The sequence below is a fragment of the Carassius auratus genome, unplaced genomic scaffold (assembly GCF_003368295.1).
Source record: "Carassius auratus strain Wakin unplaced genomic scaffold, ASM336829v1 scaf_tig00216727, whole genome shotgun sequence".
Classification (NCBI taxonomy): Eukaryota; Metazoa; Chordata; class Actinopteri; order Cypriniformes; family Cyprinidae; genus Carassius; species Carassius auratus.
Genome location: NW_020528709.1, coordinates 374,331 through 398,445, shown reverse-complemented (window position 1 = coordinate 398,445; position 24,115 = coordinate 374,331). Strand labels below are relative to the sequence as shown.

Sequence of the window (24,115 nt, the reverse complement as noted above, 5' to 3'; positions counted from 1 at the left end):
AGTGCCACAAGTTCAAAACTAACAAATTTATTCTTGTTTAAGAGCTTTTTAAAATAAAATATTGCCATAAATGCACACAATACACACATTATAACACAACAAGAGCTAAATACAGGTGTTTGTGACCCGTTTAAGTGTGCAAGACTATTTGAAAGCGCGACTGGCACAATAACATATATCTCTCGAGCTGCAGGATTCTGCCTTTCGTCGTACGAACGAACACATCACGGACAAGATTATTTCAAAATACATAATAGCTTGGCGAATATAAACGAAAACAGCCACGTGAACATAAACTGTTGAGAAATAAATCTGAAGTGGATCTACTGGATTTGAATATTAAGTGACCGCATATACCAGCTGCTTCTGTCTTCAATTTTAATCTATATATATAAAAAAGGAGACTCATTTGTCTTGGCTGCTTTTTTAATGTAGTGTATTTATTTATTTACTTTTTTGTACATTTTGTATAATTTCATAGTTTATGTATTACGATTATAAAAACAAAAATAAATTTAGCCACTCACATAGAAATATCTTAGGCCTTATCCTTTTCTGACAGTTTTAGGGATTTTAAAAAATCCTAAAAAACCTTATTTGTGCTGCAAATAATAATTTCAAACTCATTTGATACTGACCTATGACATCCTCTGACATGCTATTTATTTGAATTTACATAATGTCATGGATGTAACAGTAAATCTGTTCAGCTCACAGATGAAGACTAAGCTGTAATGCAAGCAGAACACTTATAAATCATTTAAGGATTTGATAACACTGTAAAATAATGTCTTATTTGCTAACATTAGTAAATGCATTGGTAACACTTTATAATAACTGTACTCATTAGTAAATAGTCAGTTCGTGCTTTATAAAGTCTTGTCCCAACATTAATAGTCATTAGTAAGCAGCTTATAAATACAGCTATAAATAACTTTTTCTTGGTTTATAAGGACATATTTTAAAAAGGAGAGTAAAGGGTCAGTTATCTTCCTAAGAAAAATAAAAATAAACAAACACAACACAGATTGATACAGAAATATTTATTTCAATATGCAATAAAAGGAAACTGTACACTTGAATTATATATATATATATATATATATATATATATATATATATATATATATATATGTGTGTGTGTTGGTATGTGGGAAGCACAGTTTTTGAGTGCACTGTAGACTTGCTCTCCAGGTGGATTCTGGTTGTATGCAGTCCATAAGGTATGGCTTTGTGTGTACATGTGAACAAGGAGAGGACACAAGACGTTTGAGATCATTTTTAATGGAGTTCAAGTAATAAAGAAAGACATTTGTTATGCATCTACATCCGTCTGCATGGACTCTGTACGTGTTTTAAACTTGCTAACCCCTATTATCAACGGCATTGGAAAGCCAATACACACACACAGACACATGTATATATATATATATACTTGATAAAAAAAAAAAAATATATATATATATATATACTTGATAAAATATATATATATATATATATATATATATATATATATATATATATATATATATATATATTTTATCAAGTGTACAGCTGTACAGTTTCTTTTTATCCATCTTGAAAAAATATTTCTGTGTTCTGTATCCCTCCATGTTGTGTTTGACTTTTTAGTTTGGTAGATGAATGTTCCTTTAAATCTCATTTGTGAATGATTTAAATGTATAAATAGTCTTTGCTTTAGATGAGCTCACAAAGGACTGTCACCATTAGGACTCCCTATGCATAGGGCCCGGGATCTTGTGCAGTGCCCCTGCTGACAACTAGAATAATGTTATAATACTTAAAGTATGAAAATACAATGATTGAACTTTATAGCTTAAGAACAAAACATTTATAGCTGTATTTATGTGCCTATTAAAGGAGTGCTATTATTATTTTTCAAATTTAGTTATACTGTAATGTTGTTGTTTCAGCATAAAAAAAAGTTCTGCAAAGTTACTAAGCTGAAAGTCCAATTCAAAAGGAGATATTTTATTTAACAAAAAACACTTTTTAAAAACTATAATGAACAAATTGTTTGGACTACAACAAATATTGTCCGGGATTTGTGATTTCACAAATATGGACGAATGGGATGAGAATTGGTTGAGCTGCACTATAGAAAGCAACGAGTGTGATACATATGTAGTTGACCATGAAGCCTGGAAGAGAAAAACAAAACTCCTTATATTCAGGTGTGAAGAATTATTAGGCATTTTTTCCTTTACTGATAAAATAAGCCCAAAAAAAGGTTTAACTCAGATTGAAAAATGTGTTTCTAAAGTTATATATATTGTTCTGTGAATGCGATTTCAAAGTCTAGATGATTCGGATTAACCCTTTAACTGCCGTATCCCTTAAAACCTGACTGCCAGAGTGCTATTGTGAATGCATGTGCCCGCTTGGCACAGTTTACCTGATGCCACAGGGGTGGTGTTGCACTGATGGCTTGAGCCCGCCATCGCTGCTTGCAGCTATATTTCTTCTTCTTCTTCTTCTCCGTAGTGAGTTGCATTTTTGAGGGCCTAAACATACTCCAAAACTCACGAAACTTTGCACACGCATCAGGACTGGCGAAAATTTACATCTGATATAGGTTTCAGAAGTGGGTGTGGCAAAATGGCTCGATAGCGCCACCTGTTAAATTTCAACGGAGTGCGCCTCGAGCTGTGTTTCACGTACATTCATGAAAATCGGTACACACATGTAACACACCATTACCTACAAAAAAGTGTAGTGGTACAAAATCCAAAACCCAACAGAAAGTAAGTTATTTTGAATTTCCTGTATGATTTTTGTGCAGTTTTTGCTATTTCCATGCCTCGTACTTTGACGAACTGCTTCTACAGTTTTAATCGGATTATCTTAAAATTTGGTCAGGGTCATCATAAGACCTTTGTGATGTTAAATTGCTAAGGTTTTGAGTTTTTGTCAAGGGGTGTGTCCCTGGCAGCCTGACAAATTTGATGTTTCGCCGTGAAACAGGAAGTTGCTGTAACTCAGGCATGCAATGTCCGATCTTCCTCAAACTTCACACGTGTGATAGGTTATCTGTCCTGAAAAAACATCCATGACCGAATTCAGTTATAGTCATAGCGCCACCTGCTGGTAACAGGAAGTGACAAGGTTAACACTGTTATGGACTCCTAGGAACATGTTAAAAAGCATCAACAAGTGTTAAATAGGCTGGCAACATGCTAGAAACATAATAAAACATGCTAGCAACACTTAGCTAAGTATTAAAGCAATCTACTAAGGCAGTGAAAAAGGAAGTTGCTGTAACTCAGGCAAGCAATGTCCGATCTTCCCCAAACTTTACATGTGTGATAGGTGTTCTGTTCTGAACAAACACCCATGACCAAATTCAGTTATAGTCATAGTGCCACCTGCTGGTAACAGAAAGTGACATGGTTAACACTATTACAGACTCCTAGGAACATATTAAAAAGTGTCAAAAAGTGTTAAATAGGCTGGCAACATACTACATACACACTAATACATGCTAGCAACATTTAGCTAAGTGTTAAAGCATGCTAATAATGTAGTGAAAAAGGAAGTTGCTGTAACTCAGGCAAGCAATGTCCGATCTTCCCCAAACTTTACTTGTGTGATAGGTGTTCTTTTCCAAACAAACACCCATGACCAAATTCAGTCATAGTCATAGCGCCACCTGCTGGTAACAGGAAATGACAATGTTAACACTGTTATGGACTCCTAGGAACAAATTAAAAAGTGTCAAAAAGTGTTAAATAGGCTGGCAACATGCTAGAAACATAATAAAACATGCTAGCAACACTTAGCTAAGTGTTAAAGCATTCTACTAATTCAGTGAAAAAGGAAGTTACTGTAACTAAGGCAAGCAATGTCCGATCTTCCCCAAACTTCACACGTGTGATAGGTGTTTTGTTCCAAACAAACACCCATGACCAAATTCAGTTATAGTCATAGCGCCACCTGCTGGTAACAGGAATTGTCAAAGTTAACACTGTTATGGACTCCTAGGGACAAATTAAAACGTGTCAAAAAGTGTTAAATAGGCTGGCAAAATTCTAGAAACATAATAAAACATGCTATCAGCATTTAGCTAAGTGTCAAAGAATGCAACTAATACGTTGAATAAGGAAGTTGCTGTAACTCAGGCTAGCAACGTCCGATCTGCCCCAAACTTCAAACATTTGACAAGAGTCCTGTACTGAACACATCAACATGCCCATACTCCGTTATTGTCATAGCGCCATCTACTGGCAACATGAAGTGTCATGTGTAACACCCTTATGGACTCCTAGCACGTGTAACAATGTTATGGAGTCCTAGCAACATATTAAAAAGTGCCAGCAAGGGATAAATACACTGGTAGCAGGCTAGAAACATACTTAAACATGTTAGCAACACTTTGCTAAATGCTAAAGCATCATATTACTGCAGTGAATCAGGAAGTTACTGTAATTCAGGCATACAGTGTTCAATCTGCCCCAAATTGAACAAGTTTGATGAGAGTCCTGCCCTGAACACATAAATATGCCCGTATTCGATTCTAGTCATAGCGCCACCTAATGGCAACAGGAAGTGGCATGTCTAATACTGTTATGGACTCCTTAAAAAATAATAAAAAGCAACAATAAGTATTTAATAGGCTGGCAACATTCTGGAAGCATACAAAAAATGCTAGCATCACTTAGCTAAGGGCTAAAGCATGCTACTAATGCAGTGAAAAAGGAAGTTGCTGTAACTAAGGCAAGCAATGTTCGATCTGCCCCAAACTTCACATGTTTGACAAGAGTCCTGTCCTATACACATCAACATGCCTGTATTCGGTTATAGCCATAGCGCCATCTACTGGCAACAGGAAGTGTCATGTGTAACACTGTAATGGACTCCTAGCAACATATTAAAAAGTGCCAGGAAGTGATAAATACACTGGCAGCATGCTAGAAACATACTAAAACATGTTAGCAACACTTAGCTAAATGCTAAAGCAGCATAATACTGCAGTGAATCAGGAAGTTACTGTAATTCAGGCATACAGTGTCCAATCTGCCCCAAATTGAACAAGTTTGATGAGAGTCCTGCCCTGAACACATAAATATGCCCCGTATTCAATTCTAGTCATAGCGCCACCTGCTGGTAACAGGAAGTGACATGGTTAACACTGTTACAGACTCCTAGGAACATATTAAAAAGTGTAAACAAGTGTTAAATAGGCTGGCAACATACTAGATACATACTAATACATGCTATCAACACTTAGCTTAGTGCCAAAGCATGCTAATAATGTAGTGAAAAGGAAGTTGCTGTAACTCAGGCAAGCAATGTCCAATCCTCCCCAAACTTCACACGTGTGAAAGGTGTCCTGTTCCGGACAAACACCCATGACCAAATTCAGTTATAGTCATAGTGCCACCTGCTGGTAACAGGAAGTGACAAGGTTAACACTGTTATGGACTCCTAGGAACATATTAAAAAGTGTCAAAAAGTGTTAGATAGGCTTGCAACATGCTAGAAACATAATAAAACATGCTAGCAACACTTAGCTAAGTGTTAAAGCATTCTACTAAGGCAGTGAAAAAGGAAGTTGCTGTAACTAAGGCAAGCAATGTCCGATCTTCCCCAAACTTCACACGTGTGATAGGTGTTCTGTTCTGAACAAACACCCATGACCAAATTCAGTTATAGTCATAGTGCCACCTGCTGGTAACAGGAAGTGACAAGGTTAACACTGTTATGGACTCCTAGGAACATATAAAAAAGTGTAAACAAGTGTTAAATAGGCTGGCAACATATTAGATACATACTAATACATGCTAGCAACACTTAGCTAAGTGTTAAAGCATGGTAATAATGTAGTGAAAAAGGAAGTTGATGTAACTCAGGCAAGCAATGTCCAATCTTCCCCAAACTCCACACGTGTGATGGGTGTTCTGTTCCGGACAAACACCCATGACCAAATTCAGTCATAATCATAGCGCCACCTGCTGGTAACAGGAAGTGACAATGTTAACACTGTTATGGACTCCTAGGAACAAATTAAAAAGTGTCAAAAGTGGTAAATAGGCTGGCAACATACTTGATACATACTAATACATGCTAGCAACACTTAGCTAAGTGCTAAAGCACGCTACTAATGTAGTGAAAAAGGAAGTTGCTGTAACTCAGGCAAGCAACGTCCCAGCTAACACAGGTACGTCGTGACGACGTAACTGGAACAAACCATATTCGTTGCAGCGACATCCCAAATAACGTTCCAGTGACGTAACTTTGTGATTCCCATATCCGTCGTGGCAACGTTATAGTGGAACGTCGCTGGAACGTGATGAGTATGTCCCAGCGACCAAACTGTCACGTTATGAGGACGTTCCTATAAAATACCATATTGGTCTCAGCGACGTACCACATAACGTTCCAGTGACGTAAATTTGTGATTCCCATATCCGTCGTGGCAACGTTATAGTGGAACGTTGCTGGAACATGATGAGTATGTCCTGACGACCAAACTGGCACGTTATGAGGACGTGACATTACAGGATCATATTGGTAATTCATATTTTCACCTCACCATTACCTTGAAATACATAAAGAACTAATAAACTTAATCCATCTCTGGGGCAAAAAATAAACCTTATGAAATCTAATTGTAATCTAATTATAGGGGATTCATAGTTAATACATTAATTACATACATGCAATGCAAACAAATACAAAAACATTCTAATATAAAATAGACAAAAACACACTGCATTCATTCACAAATCAATATTTATTCAGCACTACTTTCTAAAAATATGAAGCCAAAACATTTTGAACATTGCACCTGTTCTTTAACCATGCAAAATGTTACTAAGTTATGAGCACAGAAAACTAAACACATCAATTCATAGATTACACAATATGAACAACAGAAAATGTTTGTCTTAAGGATGGGGAGATGGTTAATCATGTTATCAGTGAAAATTATAAATAATTATCAGTAAACTTATTGATACAACATAATTTAGTGCAACAAAAAATACATGATAAATAGATATGAAACAATTCAGCAGATACTGCACAGAGATACTGCACAAAGTAAAACTGTGAGCGTCGTATATGAGGCTCCTGGTATAAATGTCTGGTGGTGATGTGCTTTAATTACACGACATGCAGGAAAATTTTTTGGCTAATTCATGCGCACGACTTTCTATTTCATTCCCTCAATTTGCTAAAACGTGTACACTATTTATACATCAAGAGAACGAATTAGTAAATTGTGCATACGATTTAGCAAATCAATGAAATGTACAAGTAATCATGCACGTTTTAGTACATCGAGGGAACAAATTAGTAAATCATGGACATGATTTCTTTCTTTTTCTTGAATGTCATGATCAGGGCTCTGTGCTCACTATCAGAGGATAAACCTAAACAATAAAGCAATTACCAAAGAACCATAATTCTTGAGCTTCTCAGAAAAAAAAAACATTCATAAAGCGTAAAGATATGAAAAATGAACAATATAGAGATTTCTAGCATCTCTCCTGTATTATTTGTCCCACCCGAAAAAACTAAGTTTTTAAGAAAATGAGCATATCGACTTTCTCAGAAGAATCTGTGATCTCTGATTACTGACTGTGGAGAAGACTCTTTCAGACAGTGCTGAGGAGGCAGAGTTAGGTGCAGGACAGCTGATAGAGAAGAGGAAGAGTGTGTTTCTTACACCAGCAGCAGAAGACAGGTTCTTCTGAGGGAAGGACAGGAGGCTTGATGCAGTGTTTTGCTGTAGAACAAGGCTCCTTCTCAGCACCTGATCTTCTTCAGAAAAGAGTTCCTCTAGTGTAGAGTCAGACACTCAGACTTCTTGCAAACTGGAATCTTTTAATAACATTTAGCATATTATTGTAGCCATGTTCATTGTTTTTATTATAACACATGGCAAGCTTATGAGAAAATTGTTAAACGTGTTCTTCCTCCTCCTCTTCATCCTGGGCCTGCACTGTCAACATCCTCTGAGCTGAAAGGGAGGATCATCTTGTTAATGTTGCTCATGCATGTTCACAACCAGTCAAAAATCTGGAATCTTTTCTTTATGGTTTTCAAGAGAAGTCTCTTCTGCTCACCAAGGCTAGATTAATTTGATCAATTTTTTGAAAAAACAAAACAAAACAAAAAAACAGAAAGAAAGAAATAACAGTTTTCATATGGTTTTTTTGAATATACTTAAACATATTTATTGGAATAATTATGAGGCAAAGCGGAATTTTTCAGTAACTTTACTCCAGTGTTCAGTGTCACATGATCTTTTTCATATACTGATATGCTGATCGGGAAACATTGCTGATTATCACAAATCAGTGCATTTACATGCACCCAATCGCATTAGTGCCGCTAAGATCAAAGTGTACATCTGCTCATGACATACATGATGTAAATCACATCTGCAGTTAGCTTGCTACGGTTGTTAGTTCCACTGAACTCTATTGGTAACGAAGGAACTTTTTGAACAACGTTGGTTTTAGGGAAGCGCACCCCATATTAGAAATGATGGGGAAGAAAACTTAGCATTTATGGAAAGTTGCATTTTTTCTTCATGATTATTTTATGAAACACAAAGTTCAAAACATTGAAAAAAAAAGGTAATCTTTTGTAAAATTACAAAAGTCTTCTCTACCACTGGTTTTCAATTTTATGCATTCTTGCTATTAGCACCCCCACAAATAAAATAAATAAATAAAATAAATAATAAATAAATAAATGTAACTGTAGTGTAGACAAAAGTTTGGGCAGCACAACTGTTTTCAACACTGATAATAATCAGAAAAATTTATTGAGCAGTAAATCATCATATTAGAATGATTTCTGAAGATCATGTGACACTGTAGACTGGAGTAATTAATGCTGAAAATATAGCTGTGCATTATAGAAATAAATTAAACTTTTAAAATATATTTAAAACTATGACCAGCTGTGTACATTGCCACATTTAAATGAAACCTCAACTTGTACTAAACAATGCACACATTCTCAAAGAACTTACATTCTGGTGATTACTTCGTTCCCGCACTGCTGTCAGATCCCTTCAGTCATTCCCAGACCTCCTTGTTTTTAATCTTTCCCTCAAATCTACAGAAACAAACATCATTTTATAGACAATTTGGATAAGTCACGAATTGCAATAGTTATATAACTATAATCACAATGCTAAATTATATATATATATAATTATAAATATATATTGAATCGGCACACAAGTATCGGGATAGTATTGAATTGGCAGATTAGCATATCATCCCAGCCCTAGTTACTACAGTCAAAACAATGAAACTCTCTTCAAGAGTGCACAATAACTGATATTTAAAACTGTTAAAAACTGTTAATACCAGACTCTGCTACTTCACTTTGCTTCGTAGACAGAGTCTGGAATGGCATAATAGAGAAGTGTTTTCTCTCTCGCTAGGGGGCGCTTGTCTGAAGTTTAAAATCATTGGTTACCGTTAGCCAATCAGATACATTTAGTTATGACGTATGTTATGCGCCTGTACAGCTGCATCGAAGCACAGACATCATGCATCGAACTCAAATCTATGATTGAACTTCCACTGTAAACCTGTTGTAAACACATGATGATGCGAGCGAAATAACGGAGTGAACATGGCTGTAAACGACTTTTGCAGATTATGCGAAATTAATCGCATCTACGTCACGGCTCTCAGCTCGCCCTCTGTTCGTTGATTGGCCCGGCTGTTTCCAGATCGGTGGCAAACAGAAAGCTCTGACGCTGTATCAGACTGAGTACAGAAGCGAAATGAAATTGAGCGGAAGTAGGAAGTCTGACGTAGTCAGGCTAAGTTTACTTTGCATCGAAGCATTAAAAGTGGTATCCTATTTTAGTGAGCTAGGCTACATGGATTTATATGCAAAATGTCAATATTCTCACATATTAGGCCTATATTTTAATTTTTAAATTCCTTCAATAAAACAGCATGCATTTTTGTAACACACTACTTTGTTTTTCGTTACCTGTCCTTTATTTTGACAGATAACTTCTTGGGAAAAATATATCTGTCTGTAAACTGATTAAGAAATTGTTGCATGTTTTATAAATTATTTTGTTTATTTTAGTAAATGTGAGGCACTGTAATTTAGTTCCTATTATTTAGGCCTAATAAAAACAAGAAACAAATAAATTAAACCTGCACGATTTAGCTAAATCATTGAAACCCTAAAGTATGGCCTGATTAATAAAAGGTTCTCACGTTTAAACTCATGTTCTCTCATTATAATCAATAAAATGCACACAAAGTTAAAAAAGTAGGGAGCCCCGCACGACATGCAGGAAAAAATTGTAGGTTAAATTGTGTGCACGATTTACTGATTCGTTCTCTGACTCACTGTTCTAAAACGTGCACATGATTACTATTGCGTTCCCTCGATTTACTATTGCGTTCACTCGATTTATAAATTGTGCGCACAATTTTCTAATTAGTTCCCTTGATTTGCTAAATCATGTGCACGATTTAGCAAATCGAGGGAACGCAATAGTAATCGTGTGCATGTTTTACTACAGTGAGGGAACGAATTATTTAATCGTGTGCACAATTTATTCAACATTTGTAAACATTTTCTGTGTCGGCATTAGGCCTATTTCTGAATGAAATAATAAAACGACTTATGATTCTTTTTCTCTAAGAACACTATATGCTGCAATATGTTGCACATGTATCCACAAATAATATACCCTCTCATTTAGATAATCACAATACGAATTCATAGATACCAAATATCTTGTCAGATTCAGGCATCGTCCCCTCTGACCTCCACTCCCAACCATTTTGCTGGCTAACGTTCAGTCACTGGATAACAAACTCTGAACTGCAGGCACGTATCTCATTCCAATGAGAAACAAGGGACTGCTGCATTATTTGCCTCACATAAACCTGGATGTCTGCAAAGGTTCCAGACTCAGCAATCAAGCTTACGGGGTTCTCTGTGCACTGCTCGGACAGTTCAGAACAATTCAACACCAACGATGCAAGAAGCATATGGCAGGGCATCAATAACATCACAGACTTTAAAGGGAATAAACTAGCTACTGTGAAGATCACCGCCTCTCTACTGGATGAGCTTAATAACTTTTATGCTCGTTTCAAGGCTCACAACTTCCGATGGGTAAATATCCATAAGGCTGTGGGTCCCGATGGCATCCCAGGCTGTGTGCTCCGAGCATTCGCATTCCAACTAACTGGTGTTTTCACCAGAGCATGTGAGCGGAGTGGAGCGGGAGCGGAGTGGTAATATTTCCATAAGAGCACAGAGCGCCTTTCTGAATGTTCCGCTCTGCTCGCTCAATACGCTCAGCGCCGCTCGCTCAACCCAGAATGCCCTTTGGTGATTTGCTTTTTTGAGCGAGAATCTGTAGAGGTGGAGAATAGTAGAGCAGTTATGGAGTTCAGATATTGTTTCAACGAAGTTGCAAGCCTTACACATACATGTAAATTAAAAATCAAAGTTAAGAATGAGCAGGGAGAAGAAACTGAGAGGGAGTGTGGGGAGACTGTTAAAGCTAGTAAAGATTCATATTGGAATCTGAAGCGGCACATTGCCAGAAAGCAGGAGGATGTCCTACGCAAACATTGTGCAGAAAAGGTGAGCTACAAGTATTAAGTATTAAATTACTGAATTCGTTTTAAAAGGATTAATGTATGCTTAACATGAAATAGATTTATTTATTATATTATCGTTTATTTATTTTATTAGTTATGAGACATAGCCTAATATACCGTTTAGTTATTAATAAGTTATGAAAGATATGATGCATAATAACATACAGCCTTATGTTATAAAAACGTGATCTCTCGAAAAATAATGTTAGAAGTAATAAATTAAGCCCATTTTTCTTTTAAATATTTTGTGGTCCGCCGTTTAGACGTATTAGATTGTAAGGTTATAGCATAGATTAAAATAATTTATAGTAATTTATTTAGATTGAGTTTTGCTTAACCTAATTAGCGTTTGAGTGCACATCATAAATATATATTGAATTAACTTTTCAAAATGTTGGATTTAGATGATCTCATTTCATTTAACGAATTTCAGTGTTAGGCAAGGCTGTATAGCTGCCACGAATTCGTTCATTCGCCTAAATCTTGGAAATAATCATTATATTTCATTATTACTTATTAAAATTAAATAAGTAAATTATAATAAGTAAAAAATATTGCTTAAAATTAAATAAATGAATAAAACCTGGTGACGTTGTAAAAATGAATTTTTTATTCAAATTATATTCGGAGCTCCGAAGTTATTAAATAATATCAGTTAAACTGTAGACCTAAACTCACAGCTGTATATAGGACTTAATTAAGAACTACATAGTACAGAAGATAGGCCTATTAGCCACACTACTTAGGCCTATTAAAATATTATTATTAACAAATTAAATAAAAAAAACTGACCCGAACCAACAGGTAGACCTACAGAATAGGCTAGATATAGGTAACAGTAATTTATAATCTAATATAACGCACGCAAATTTGTTCTTTACAGAAAAAACTACAAAAGGCCAAAAGGAGATAAATAATCTTTTTCCTCTCCAGCGTCCCCAGTTCTCCATGTCAAATGCACGGAAGAAAGAATTAGATGACGCATTTTTTAAGATGGTTTACTTGGATTATGAACCTCTGACAAAAGGTGAACAAAAGGGTATGCGTCATTTTGTCATGACGCTTACGCTAGACATATGGACAAACAGAAGAGGACACAGCTTTCTAGGTGTTGTGGCAAGTTTCGTTGATGAAGTGTTCAGTGGTCACACTGTGTTGCTGTCCTGTGAACATCTTAAAGGACACCACACAGCTGAGAGTATTTTTCAGAAATATGAAGGTGTTTTACAACACTGGAATTTACAAAGACGTGTTGTCAGGGTTGTCACCGACAGCGCCAGTAACATGATAAAGGCTTTCAACCTTCCAGGGTTTGAGGAAAGTGCCGTAGAAGAGGAGGGAGAGGAAGAGGAACCAGAGGAAGGTGACACAGTGGATAATCAGCCTTCCCCATTCCAGCCAATTTTTTTGCAGATCATTGAGAACGTGACCGCTACATATATCACCGAAAACAATCTCCATATGCGATGCCCTATCCATTTACTGCAACTCGCCCTAAAGGATGCAATAAACAGCCATGCTGATGTGGGCAATGTTATCACACGTACGGCAAAACTTGAAAGAGCTGCCAGAAAGAGCACCCTGAACACAGAGGAAACTGATAAACTGGGTGTGCGTCCCACTCAAGCATGTATCACCAGATGGAGCAGTCAGCTGCGCATGATTGAATCTGTAATTAAAATGTTTGAAAGAGACTCGCAATTTCATAATAAGATGACTATTCCTGAGAACAGTAAGCTGTCCATAAATGACATACTTCAGCTCCAAGCCCTGACTGAGATCTATCACCTCTGGCAGAACTTACTAATGCTATGCAAAAAGAGCTCAGAAACCTGGACATGATTCTTCCAGCTGTTATGGAAATTAAACAGCTTTTGTCCAGTCTTCCTGAGACCCTCCCCCTACCTATTCGTGCATTTGCGGAGACACTGTCAGTCAATGTCTCTACTCGTTTTAACAGATTCTATTCTGACAAGCACCTTGTGTTGGCGGCTGTATTAGATCCACGTTTCAAAACAGAATGGATTATTAGAGATAGTACAGTGAGCAATCGACTCGCAGAGATTCGCAAAATGTTGGTGAAGGAGGCAGAATGCAGTGGTAAAGTAACAGAGGCCAGAAGTGTTCCAAAGAAGGTAAGCATTTTCAGCTCATATGAAAGTAACTCGAGTGTAGCTGACACCGCCATAGGTCAGATGGAGGAGTACCTTGGCTCAATGAGAAAAAGTCCACAGGAAGACGTACTAGGATTTAGGAAAACCAGTGCTGGATCGCTCCCTCAACTAGCCAAGGTCGCCCGCAAAATATTCAGCATCCCCAGTGGTTCTTCCAGCGCTGAGCGAGTGTTTTCTACCGCTGGACTGCTTTCCCGGGCACAACGAATGAGCCTGAAGCCTGACAGTTTGTCCAAGCTTATGTTTCTTAAAGTAAATTCTAAAATCCAGTAAACATCAAGATACGTTTTAATAGACCAAAGTTCCCCACAGTTACGGTCTACTTTAACTTGACACTAGAAAGTGTGTCTCTTTCATCGATGTCAGTTCATAATCTAAGCGTTCTTTAAGTGCATTTTATCTTGTTTATGCTTCTCACAGGCTTTATAATAAAAACATTTTTTTTTGTAAAGATCTATGCATATTTCATCTTGTGTGTGTGTGTGTGCGTTTGTGTTTTAATGAACCTGTTTATTGCACAACAACTGGCAGCTAGCCTATTTTCATGGAAATAAAGTTAACGAAAATCAAATACACTTTTTCAGTTTTTGCATTTTAGGTATGTTGGCTAAGGTTAGATTTATATATTTAATAGATTTTAATTAATACAATTAATACAATTAAGAAGAATGTAAGAATTTCGTTTTGAAACAGGAGCGGCGTCTGAGTGAGAATTGGTTTACGGCGAGCGTGAGCGGAAAATTAATGGAGCGCTTGCTTGGGCGGTTGAGCGACTGAATGGAGCGCACGTCCATAGAGCGGAAAACATAGCGGAGCGTCACACTGCTCCGCTTCGCTCACATGCTCTGGTTTTCACAGACCTTTTTAACCTCTCCCTCTCTCTGTCTGTGGTTCCCTCATGCTTAAAAAAATCTACCATTGTGCCCATACCAAAGAAAAACAAAATAACATGCTTAAATGAGTGGAGGCCTGTTGCTCTCACACCCATCTTCAGCAAGTGTTATGAGAAACGTCTGAGACTACATCTGCTCTGTGCTGCCTGCCTCATTGGACCTGCTACTATTTGGATATCGCAGCAACTGTTTTACAGACAATGCTATTACTTTCTCCCTACATACTGCTCTCTCCCACCTGGAAAATAAGAAAACCCATGTCAGAATGCTGTTTGTGGACTACAGCTCAGCATTTAACACCATAGTGCCTGCCACACTTGTTACGAAGCTCCATACTCTGGGGCTAAATAGATTTCTGTGCAGCTGGATCCTGGATTCCTGACAGGCAGAAGTCAGGTGTTTGGAACTGGCAACAACACTTCATCCCCGCTGACCCTCAACATTGGTGCTCCTCAGGGCTGTGTCCTCAGCCCACTCCTGTACTCCCTGTACACACATGACTGTACAGCCACACACAGCTCCAATGTCAGTCAAATCTACGAATTCACTGATGACACAACGGTGATAGGCCTAATCGGGCGGTGCATAAGGAAAGCAAGGAGGATCATCAGTAAATCCAGCCACCCGTCCCACAGACTGCTCTCTCTGCTGCCCTCAGGAATATGTCTCCGCAGCATCCGATCCCTCACTAGCAGACGGACGGATAGCATTTTCCCTCAGGCTATCAGACTAATGAACAGTCAGAACTAATACATACTCCCACAATATGGTATGTCAAACACTGCACTTTAACTCCAACAGTTCAACACAGGACTATACATGCACACTGCATTTAATACAATAACCTACTCATTACCACTGTATACCATCCGATGGACATCCATGCCATTTCTGTATCCAGTTCATGTACACTCTGTTGCACCTTAGCATATTTTTATGCGTTTATATTTTTACATAATGTAGAACGTGTACATTCTGTGTATAGTGTATAATGTGGAGTGCTAACTGTATGTACATATTGTGTATAATGTGTAGTTTTAACTGTACATATGTCTAATAGTACACTGTGTGTACTGACTATATTTATGTGTATATTGCACATTTTCACCTGTTGAAGTCTGTATGGTTATATGTTAATTGTTTCTGCAATTTCTGGAGCAGGCTCCCAAGAATTTCACTCACTAAGGCACATGTGCTGTGGTGATGTGACAATAAAAGTGACTTGACTTGACTTGGTCTGTGCCTTAGATTCAGCACAGCTGAAGCCATTCCTTCTGCTTGAGAAAACAATATTAGGCATGTGCATTCAAATGTGATTAGAAATATTTTAGTGTCAGGAGGGTGAAAAGTAATATATAAAACATAAAATCATCCAATGCTGAAACAAGCATTTGAATGTGATGGGGCTGAGTTTTTCTTGGGAGTAATAATGACTCACATGTCATCTTGTTTTCTCTTGTTTCTCCATCTATCTGACCTCAGATAATTGAGCAGGACTATAACTCAACATGGAGGGAAAGATACTCAGAACCAATCCCTCCACAAACTCTGACATCTCTGTGGTCACTCTCTGTGGCCATCTTCTCCATCGGGGGCATGCTTTCATCCTTCTCTGTGGGAATCATCTCAGAGTTCCTTGGCAGGTGAGACAGCTCTATATTGACTCTTCATTATATATGAAACTGAATGTTACTGAAAGCAGTGTTTGGACTTAAGATTGGAATTTACAATAAAAATAGTAATAATATAAAAAGCTATTTGAATAATTTGGCATGTCAATGATAATGATCAGCATTCTTAGGTTTCTTAATTTATTGACTGTGTAACAATTAGTCCACTGAAGGCAAGTTGAAGTGAGAACCCAAGAGCAATTATCAAAAATAATCCAAACATTATCCAAACAAAGACTTGACTTGAAACAGACCTGAACTGTCATGACATGAACAAAAACTAAATGGTGACCGCCAAGGCCGTTTCAAGGTGAAGCTCAAGCGTGGTGGCCATCTTGGCCATGATCTCAGGTGTGGCTCGCATCTTGGCCTAGGAATCAGGCGTGTCGGCCATCATGGCCGGGGATTTAGGCTTGATGTAAGTAGACTCTGGGACGAGGCTCTAAAATGGTGGCCATCTCTTGATGTGACTCTGGACGATCAGCTGAGACGTGACGAGACTCAAGAAGGGTGACCATTTTGCGAAGAGGCTCTTGTGTGGTGGCCATCTTGCGATGAAGCCACATGTTGGCTTCCATGGTGGCCATGTTGTGAAGAGTCTCTTGAGTTGTCGGCATGATGTGAGCAGGCCCTGGCTTTGCTGACATGATGTACAGTAGGTGGCCAACCAAAAGGATTGTCCTGCCGCTGCGAGTGCTGCCACTGCCGCATTGGCAAAGTGCATTTGCAGCTTTTGACCGGTGAGTGGCACTTTAACCACAAGTTATCAAACTAGCGCATCGAGCAATTCAAGCAGAATCAATTTCAAGCCTATGAGCCTGTGCATATATTTTTCTCTAAGCTACACAAGTGTTACACCATATTTTAGATTTGATACATTTAATAGGTGTACACTATTATTTATATAATATGAATTATGTGTTATATTATTCTAAAGAAATGGTGGTTTACTTTGCATCTGAGCATTAAAAGTGGTAGCCTATTTTAGTGAGCTAGGCTACATGGAATTATATGCAAAATGTCAATATTCTCACATATTAGGCCTATATTTTTATTTATATTTCAAAATTCCTTCAATAAAACAGCATGCATTTTTGTCACACACTACTTTGTTATTAGTTACCTGTCCTATATTTTGACAGATAACTTATTGGGGAAAAGATATCTGTCTGTACACTGATTAATATATTGTTGTGTGTTTTATAAAAAAATAATTTCTTTATTTTAGTAAAACGTGAGGCACGGTATAATTTCGCTCCCATTATTCAGGCCTAATTAAAACAAGAAAGGAATAAATTAAACCTGCATGATTTAGCTAAATAATTGAAACTCTGAAAGATGGCCTGATTAATAAAACGTCCTCACGTTTAAACTCAAGTTCTCTCATTATAATCAACAAAATGCAAAATGCACATATATATATATATATATATATATATATATATATATATATATATATATATATATATATATATATATATATTCTTGAAGGGTGGACAGGGGAGCACCAATAATCCTTTCAGCAGTCCGAACCGTTCTCTGTAGTCTTCTGATGTCTGATTTTGTGTCACGGTGTCTGGTTTGTGTTCCCTGGGTATCCACTAGATGTCCTCCTTCTCCACGGTGTCCGTCACTTCATGAACCACATTCCTCACGTTCTCACGTCCGCCATGGTGGCGCCACTGCCAATGATGGCCTCTGAGACATTTTTGAATTACTTCTCCATGTTGAACAAGATCCTAGATATTCCCAGGGGTGTTCACGTCACTCCTGCTGAGCCAGTGCCACAGCCCAAGATGGCTGCCAGCTCAGCGTCACAGCACAAGGTGGTCGCCAGTCCAGCACCACAGCACAAGATGGCCGCTAATCCAGCACCAATGCCCAAGATGGTGACCGGTCCAGAGCCATGGCCCAAGATGGCCGCCCGTCCAGAGTCATGGCCCAAGATGGCCGCCAGCCAGGCACCACAGCACAAGATGGCCGCCAGCTCAGCGTCACGATGCAACATGGACGTCAGCCACGCACCACAGCACAAGATGGCCACTGGTCCAGAGTCATGGCCCAAGATGGCTGCTTGCCCAGCGCCTCTGCACAGGATGACAGCCACAGCTGACCTTCCAGAGTTGAGTCAGGTTCCCGTGAACCCTACAGAATCAAGTCAGGTTCCAGTTGACCCTCAAGAGTCAAGTCAAGTTCCAGTTGACCCTCCAGAGTCGAGTCAGGTTCCAGTTGACCCTCCAGAGTCGAGTCAGGTTCCAGTTGACCCTCCAGAGTCAAGTCAGATTCCGGTTGACCTTCCAGAGTCAAGGCAGGTGCCCGTTGACTTTCCAGACTTGAGTCAGGTTTCGGTTGACCCTCCAGAGTCGAGTTAGGTGCTCGTGGACCCTCCAGAGTCGAGTCAGATGCTCATGGACCCTCCAGAGTCAGGGTTAGTCACCATTGACCTTCCAGAGTCAAGTCAAGTCACAGATGACCCTCCAGAGTAAGGGCTAGTCACCGTTGACCTTCCAGAGTCAGGGCAAGTCACAGATGACCGTCCAGAGTCAGGGCTAGTCACCGATGACCTTCCAGAGTCAGGGCTAGTCACTTCTGACCTTCCAGAGTCAGGGCTAGTTACCGTTGACCCTCCAGAGTCAGGACTAGTCACCGTTTACCTTCCTGAGTCAAGTCAAGTCAAGTCTTCAAGGACAGAATCAAGTCACTGGCGATCTTCAAGGACAGAGTCAAGTCACTGGCGATCTTCAGGGACAGAGTCAAGTCACCGGTGGTGATCTTCAAGGACAGAGTCCAGTCATCAGTAATCTTCAAGAACGATAGCAAGTCACCATTGATCTTCATGAACAAATGCAAGTCACCAATGATCTTCAATGAAAAGTGCAAGTCACCAATGATCTCCATGAACAAATGCAAGTCACCGATGATCTTAATGAGCAGAGTCAGGCCACCAATGATCTTCAGGAGCAGAGTCAAGTCAGCATTGATCTTCTGGAATCCAGTCTAAACATCATCGGATTACCAGAGCCTTTCCATGTCTCTGCGGAACTACTGGAGCCTCTCCTCGTCTCAGCTGGATTACCAGAGTCTCTTCACGCCTCTGTGGAACTTCCAGAGCTTCGTCACGTCTCGGCTGATCTACCAGAGTCTTTACTCGCCTCTGCGGAACTTCCAGAGCTTCGTCATGTCTCAGTCTAACTCTCTGGTTCAACCACACGGTTGTCGTGGTTTTCTGCTCCGCCATGGAAGGCTCCGGTCTCGACCACATGGACATGGTGGTCTTCTGCTCCGCCCTGGGGGGCTTCCTCCCTGACCACACGGTTATGGGGTCCTGCCTGTTTGGCATCATCCTGGGTTCCTGAACGCCCCGATCCACCATGATCTCCTGTTTTGTTGTTGTTTTTTGTTTTGTTTTTTGTGTTCACTTCCTGTCACTGTTCCCCTCTGTTAGCCTGGCCCTCCGTCCCTCCCCCTGGCCCTCCGTCCCTCCCCCTGAGCCCCCTTTAGCAGCTCCTGTGGAAGGTTACTCTTCCTCAGCTGGCGAAGGAAGTACAACCTTTTTTGGGCCTTTTTCACAATGGAGTCAATGTGATTGTCCCACTTCAGGTCCTGAGAGATAGTGGTTCCCAGGAATCTGAATGACTCAACTGAAGCCACAGTGCTGTTCATGATGGTGAGTGGAGGTAGTGCAGGGGGGTTTCTCCTAAAGTCCACGATCATCTCCACTGTTTTGAGCGTGTTCATCTCCAGGTTGTTAAGACTGCACCAGACAGCCAGCTGCTCAACCTCTTGTCTGTAAGCAGACTCGTCACAGTCCTGGATGAGGCCAATGACTGTAGTGTTGTCTGCAAACCTCAGAAACTTGACAGAGGTGCTGTCGTTGGTGTACAGTGATTAGAGCAGTGGGGAGGGAACACATTCATGAGGGGCACCAGTGTTGGTGGAGCGGCTCTATGACATGAATTTCGCCAGTCTCACTAACTGTTGCCTATCTGTCAGAAAGCTGGTGATTCACTGACAGATAGAGCTAGGAACAGAGAGCTGGGTCACTTTCTTTTCTGGAGGGCTGTTGGGATGATGGTGCTGAAAGCCGAACTAAAAGGTAGAGTGTGTCTTGTAGTTAGTGATGGCTCTCAGTTCTCCCCACACTGAAGTTGAGTCATTGGAAGTAAACTGGTCTTCCAACTTTTTAGGGTAGGTCTTTTTAGCCGCTCTAATCTCTTTGTTCAGTGTGTTCTTGGCTTGATTGTACAAGACTCTATCCCCAATTCCGTAGGCATACTCTTTGGCCTGATGAAGATGTCTGAGTTTTGCTGTAAACTATGGCTTATCATTGTTGAATATTAACCCTCTGGAGTCGATTAACGCATATATGCGTTTTGAGTCATTTTCTCCTGATAACCCCGAAAAGAACTTAAATTACACTTTCAGTTTTAATCGTACAGATAAGGGCAATACATCAATCGAATCTGTAAAGGGTCGACTTTTTTTGGATACAGACATAATAACAACAAAACTTTGTGCACTTATAAAATAAAGATAACAAACAAGGTGTGCTGTCTGCAGCCTTTGTCTGCGCTGATCTTCTTTTACAAACATGTCATTAAAATGAACTGTAACTTCGTGAATACTCAACGAAAAGACATGAGAAAGATATCTATAGAAAGCTTGACATGTCTATTTTTAAACTAAACAAGTGCCGCTGAAAACAGATATTTTGTGATAAAGTAATCCATATGAAAACAACCCGATGTCTGTTTTTCATGTCTCCCTTCATTATATCTAATGTTACCACGCCCCCGCGCTGAACGCGCTATTCAGATTCAAACTGAAGCGCGGCTTGAATACGCCCACACAGAAGAAAAAGCAGCCAGACTGTTCAAGTTTTTTTATTTGACTGTTTTCTTCGCGATGAGAGGAATAAGACATAAATCACCCCAAAAAGATGTGATGTGGTTGAGGATTTGAGAAATGGATTTCCTCAGAAAAAAAACAATGAAGCACTTTATTCAGCAGAGATCACAAACATGTGTAAGGCTCTTTGTATTTATTTATATACTTGTACTAGTTTTCACATAACGTGTAAACATTTTACTAGTTAGACTTTTTCCAAAGACTTTTTCCAAACTATAATTCCTGACTAAATGTATTATCAAGTGAAACATTATGAACATTATTTTTTTTGTAGAAAATAAGATTGTTAAAAGGATTTCTGAAGGATTGTGTGGCTGGAGTAATGATGCCAAACAATTTGTTTGAAAGTCAGCTTTGATTGTTTCTAATAAACTATTTAACTGCTCCCCCAAGTGGATATTAAATTAGGTTGTGGGATAATTAAATATATTCTAAATAAACTACAAACATAAAATTATATACTTTTATTTTGTTCTCACATTCTTTCTTGTAACTCCTCACTCACAGTGGCACAGCTGAATGAGAGGCTCATTATGCAGCTCATATTATGCAGGCCTTTGTCTTCTCAGGTGTAAATCACAATGATATTCATGGTAGTTGACGCTTACTCGCATATGACTTTTACCAACAAAAAGTGTCTTAGAAAATTTAAATCAATATATTGTTTTCTGTAAGTGAGTAAACAAGATTATTACACATAATTTAGAAAGAAAAATTCTAGGCTACAAGCTCCAGTTCTCAAAAATCCCGGGAACCATTGTTCTTTATGTGTTTTATGGCCTTTTTCAAGTGTTTAACATTAGTTTTTCACTAACCACGCATAATATTTTTTTCCTCAAAAACATGTACATACATGCATTTCACATATTATTATAGCCCAGTTTGTGCTGATTACAGTGAGATTAGACTTTACCCATTTAGATATTTATAAGAAACTGAAAAAACACAAATGTCAGGGCATGACAAAACTTCTCCAGGCCCCCAAAATACCCTTAGACTCCAGAGGGTTAAATAAGTCCTGGTAGGAATGCATATATCCTCACGAAAACAAATATAGGATGTTACAGTCTCTGTGTGTTAATCCAGATCGGTGGTAGCAGCTTCAAAAACACTCCAATCAGTGAGGTCAAAACAAACTTGTAAACCCTGCTCTGTTTCGCTGGTCCATCTCTTCACAGTCTTTACTACAGGCTTACTAGCAGATTTTAGTTTCTGCTTTTAGGTCGGTATAAGATAAACCAGACAGTGATCAGACAGCCCAAAACTGCTCGTGGAACAGAGCGATATGCATCCTTTATTGTAGTGTAACAGTGATCATAGAAAGTCTACAAAATATTGTCCCCAAAACTCTGGTGTTTTTTGTATTTCCCAAATCTTAAATAGCCTATAAAACATGTTCATAGACAGATACTTTACTGGTGTCTGGACTCTGTTTGGTAATATAGAGGTGCATAAAGAGGTGGTTCAATATATTGGTAATGAATAGGCTACATTCTGTTAGAATTTATGTTTCATTCTCTAAAAAAATATTTTATGGATGCAACTAAATAAAATTAATGCAACATTTTGCATTTTTTTTAGTTAAGGAAACTTCCTCTGAAATTAAGTTATAGTAACTAACAAACTATATTGCGGTAGTTGTTAAGATTTGAAGTATCCTAAAACCAAAATGACAAAGCATTTGTCCTATCTAAACCTGCTCTGCAAGTTTGAAACCCTCATAAGATAATGTCCATATGAAAGAGCAAGAAATTCACACCTTTATTTAGATTACCACAAGCTATACAGAACTACCCCCAAAAGTGTGCTTAGAGTGGATGAGGTTCCGGGAAAACACAAACATCCAACGCAGACAACACTGAAGCCAAACAAACAGGGTAAGCGACATAAAACAACGAGCTCACAAACACAAGACGTGAGACAAGCCAATATATAGGGAATGAGTAATGAGTGACAGCTGTTGCTGATGACAATTAATGGAGACGCCCACGAACTAATCAGTGCAGACGCGAAACACACAGACTTAACCACAAACTCCTCTTGGAGTTCCCAGAAGGGCCTACCTGCTGATTGTATTCATCAATAAGGGAGTGATCCAATTTGTCCCTAGCAGGTACCCAACTCTCCTACGGACCGTAACCTTCCCAGTCCACCAGGCACTGGAACCCTCGTCCCCTCCGTCTCGAGTCCAGAATACGATTAACTGAATAATTCAGTTCCCCATCTATGAGACGCGGCGGTGGGGGAACCAGAGTAGGCGGATTAATACGTGCATAAAACACGGATTTAATTTTGGACACATGAAAGGAGGGGTGTATCCTCCTATACGCTGGAGGTAGTTTGAGGCGGACTAATGATTTTGGTGATAGTAAACGGGCCAATAAATTTGGGAGCTAATTTATTAGAGACAGAACGCAGAGGAATGTTACTGGTAGAAAGCCACACCTTTTGACCCAAGACGTAAACGGGAAGCTTTGACTGGCAGCGATCGGCCTTGGCCTTAGTGTGCTCCCTCATCCGGAGCAGAGTCTCGCGGGCTCTGGTCCAGGTGCGGTGGCACCTCTGGACAAATGCATGAGCGGAGGGGACCGCGACTTCAGATTCCAAACTGGGAAAAACTGGTGGCTGGTAACCTAAACTGCACTGAAACGGAGAAAGGCCCGTAGCTGACACTGGCAATGAATTGTGGGCGTACTCCACTATAGAGAGTTGTTGGCTCCAGGAAGAAGGATACTTGGAGACCAAACATTGCAACGTCCTCTGTAAATCTTGGTTGGCTCGCTCAGACTGTCCGTTACTTTGGGGATGATAACCCGAAGACAAGCTCACTGATGCTC

General features: G+C 39.2%; 1 protein-coding gene across 2 annotated transcripts in view; it reads left to right on the top strand.

The window, feature by feature from the left end:
* LOC113098888 (solute carrier family 2, facilitated glucose transporter member 4) overlaps positions 1-24,115 on the top strand; it is a 91,078-nt gene that overhangs the window by 6,003 nt on the left and 60,960 nt on the right. The window contains exon 3 of one of the 2 annotated variants that reach the window (XM_026263940.1): positions 16,183-16,343. In XM_026263940.1, the coding sequence (XP_026119725.1) occupies positions 16,183-16,343 (161 nt within the window). Of the gene's footprint in view, positions 1-16,182; positions 16,344-24,115 lie in introns of those variants that run through there. The other variant, XM_026263942.1, reaches the window with a different exon arrangement.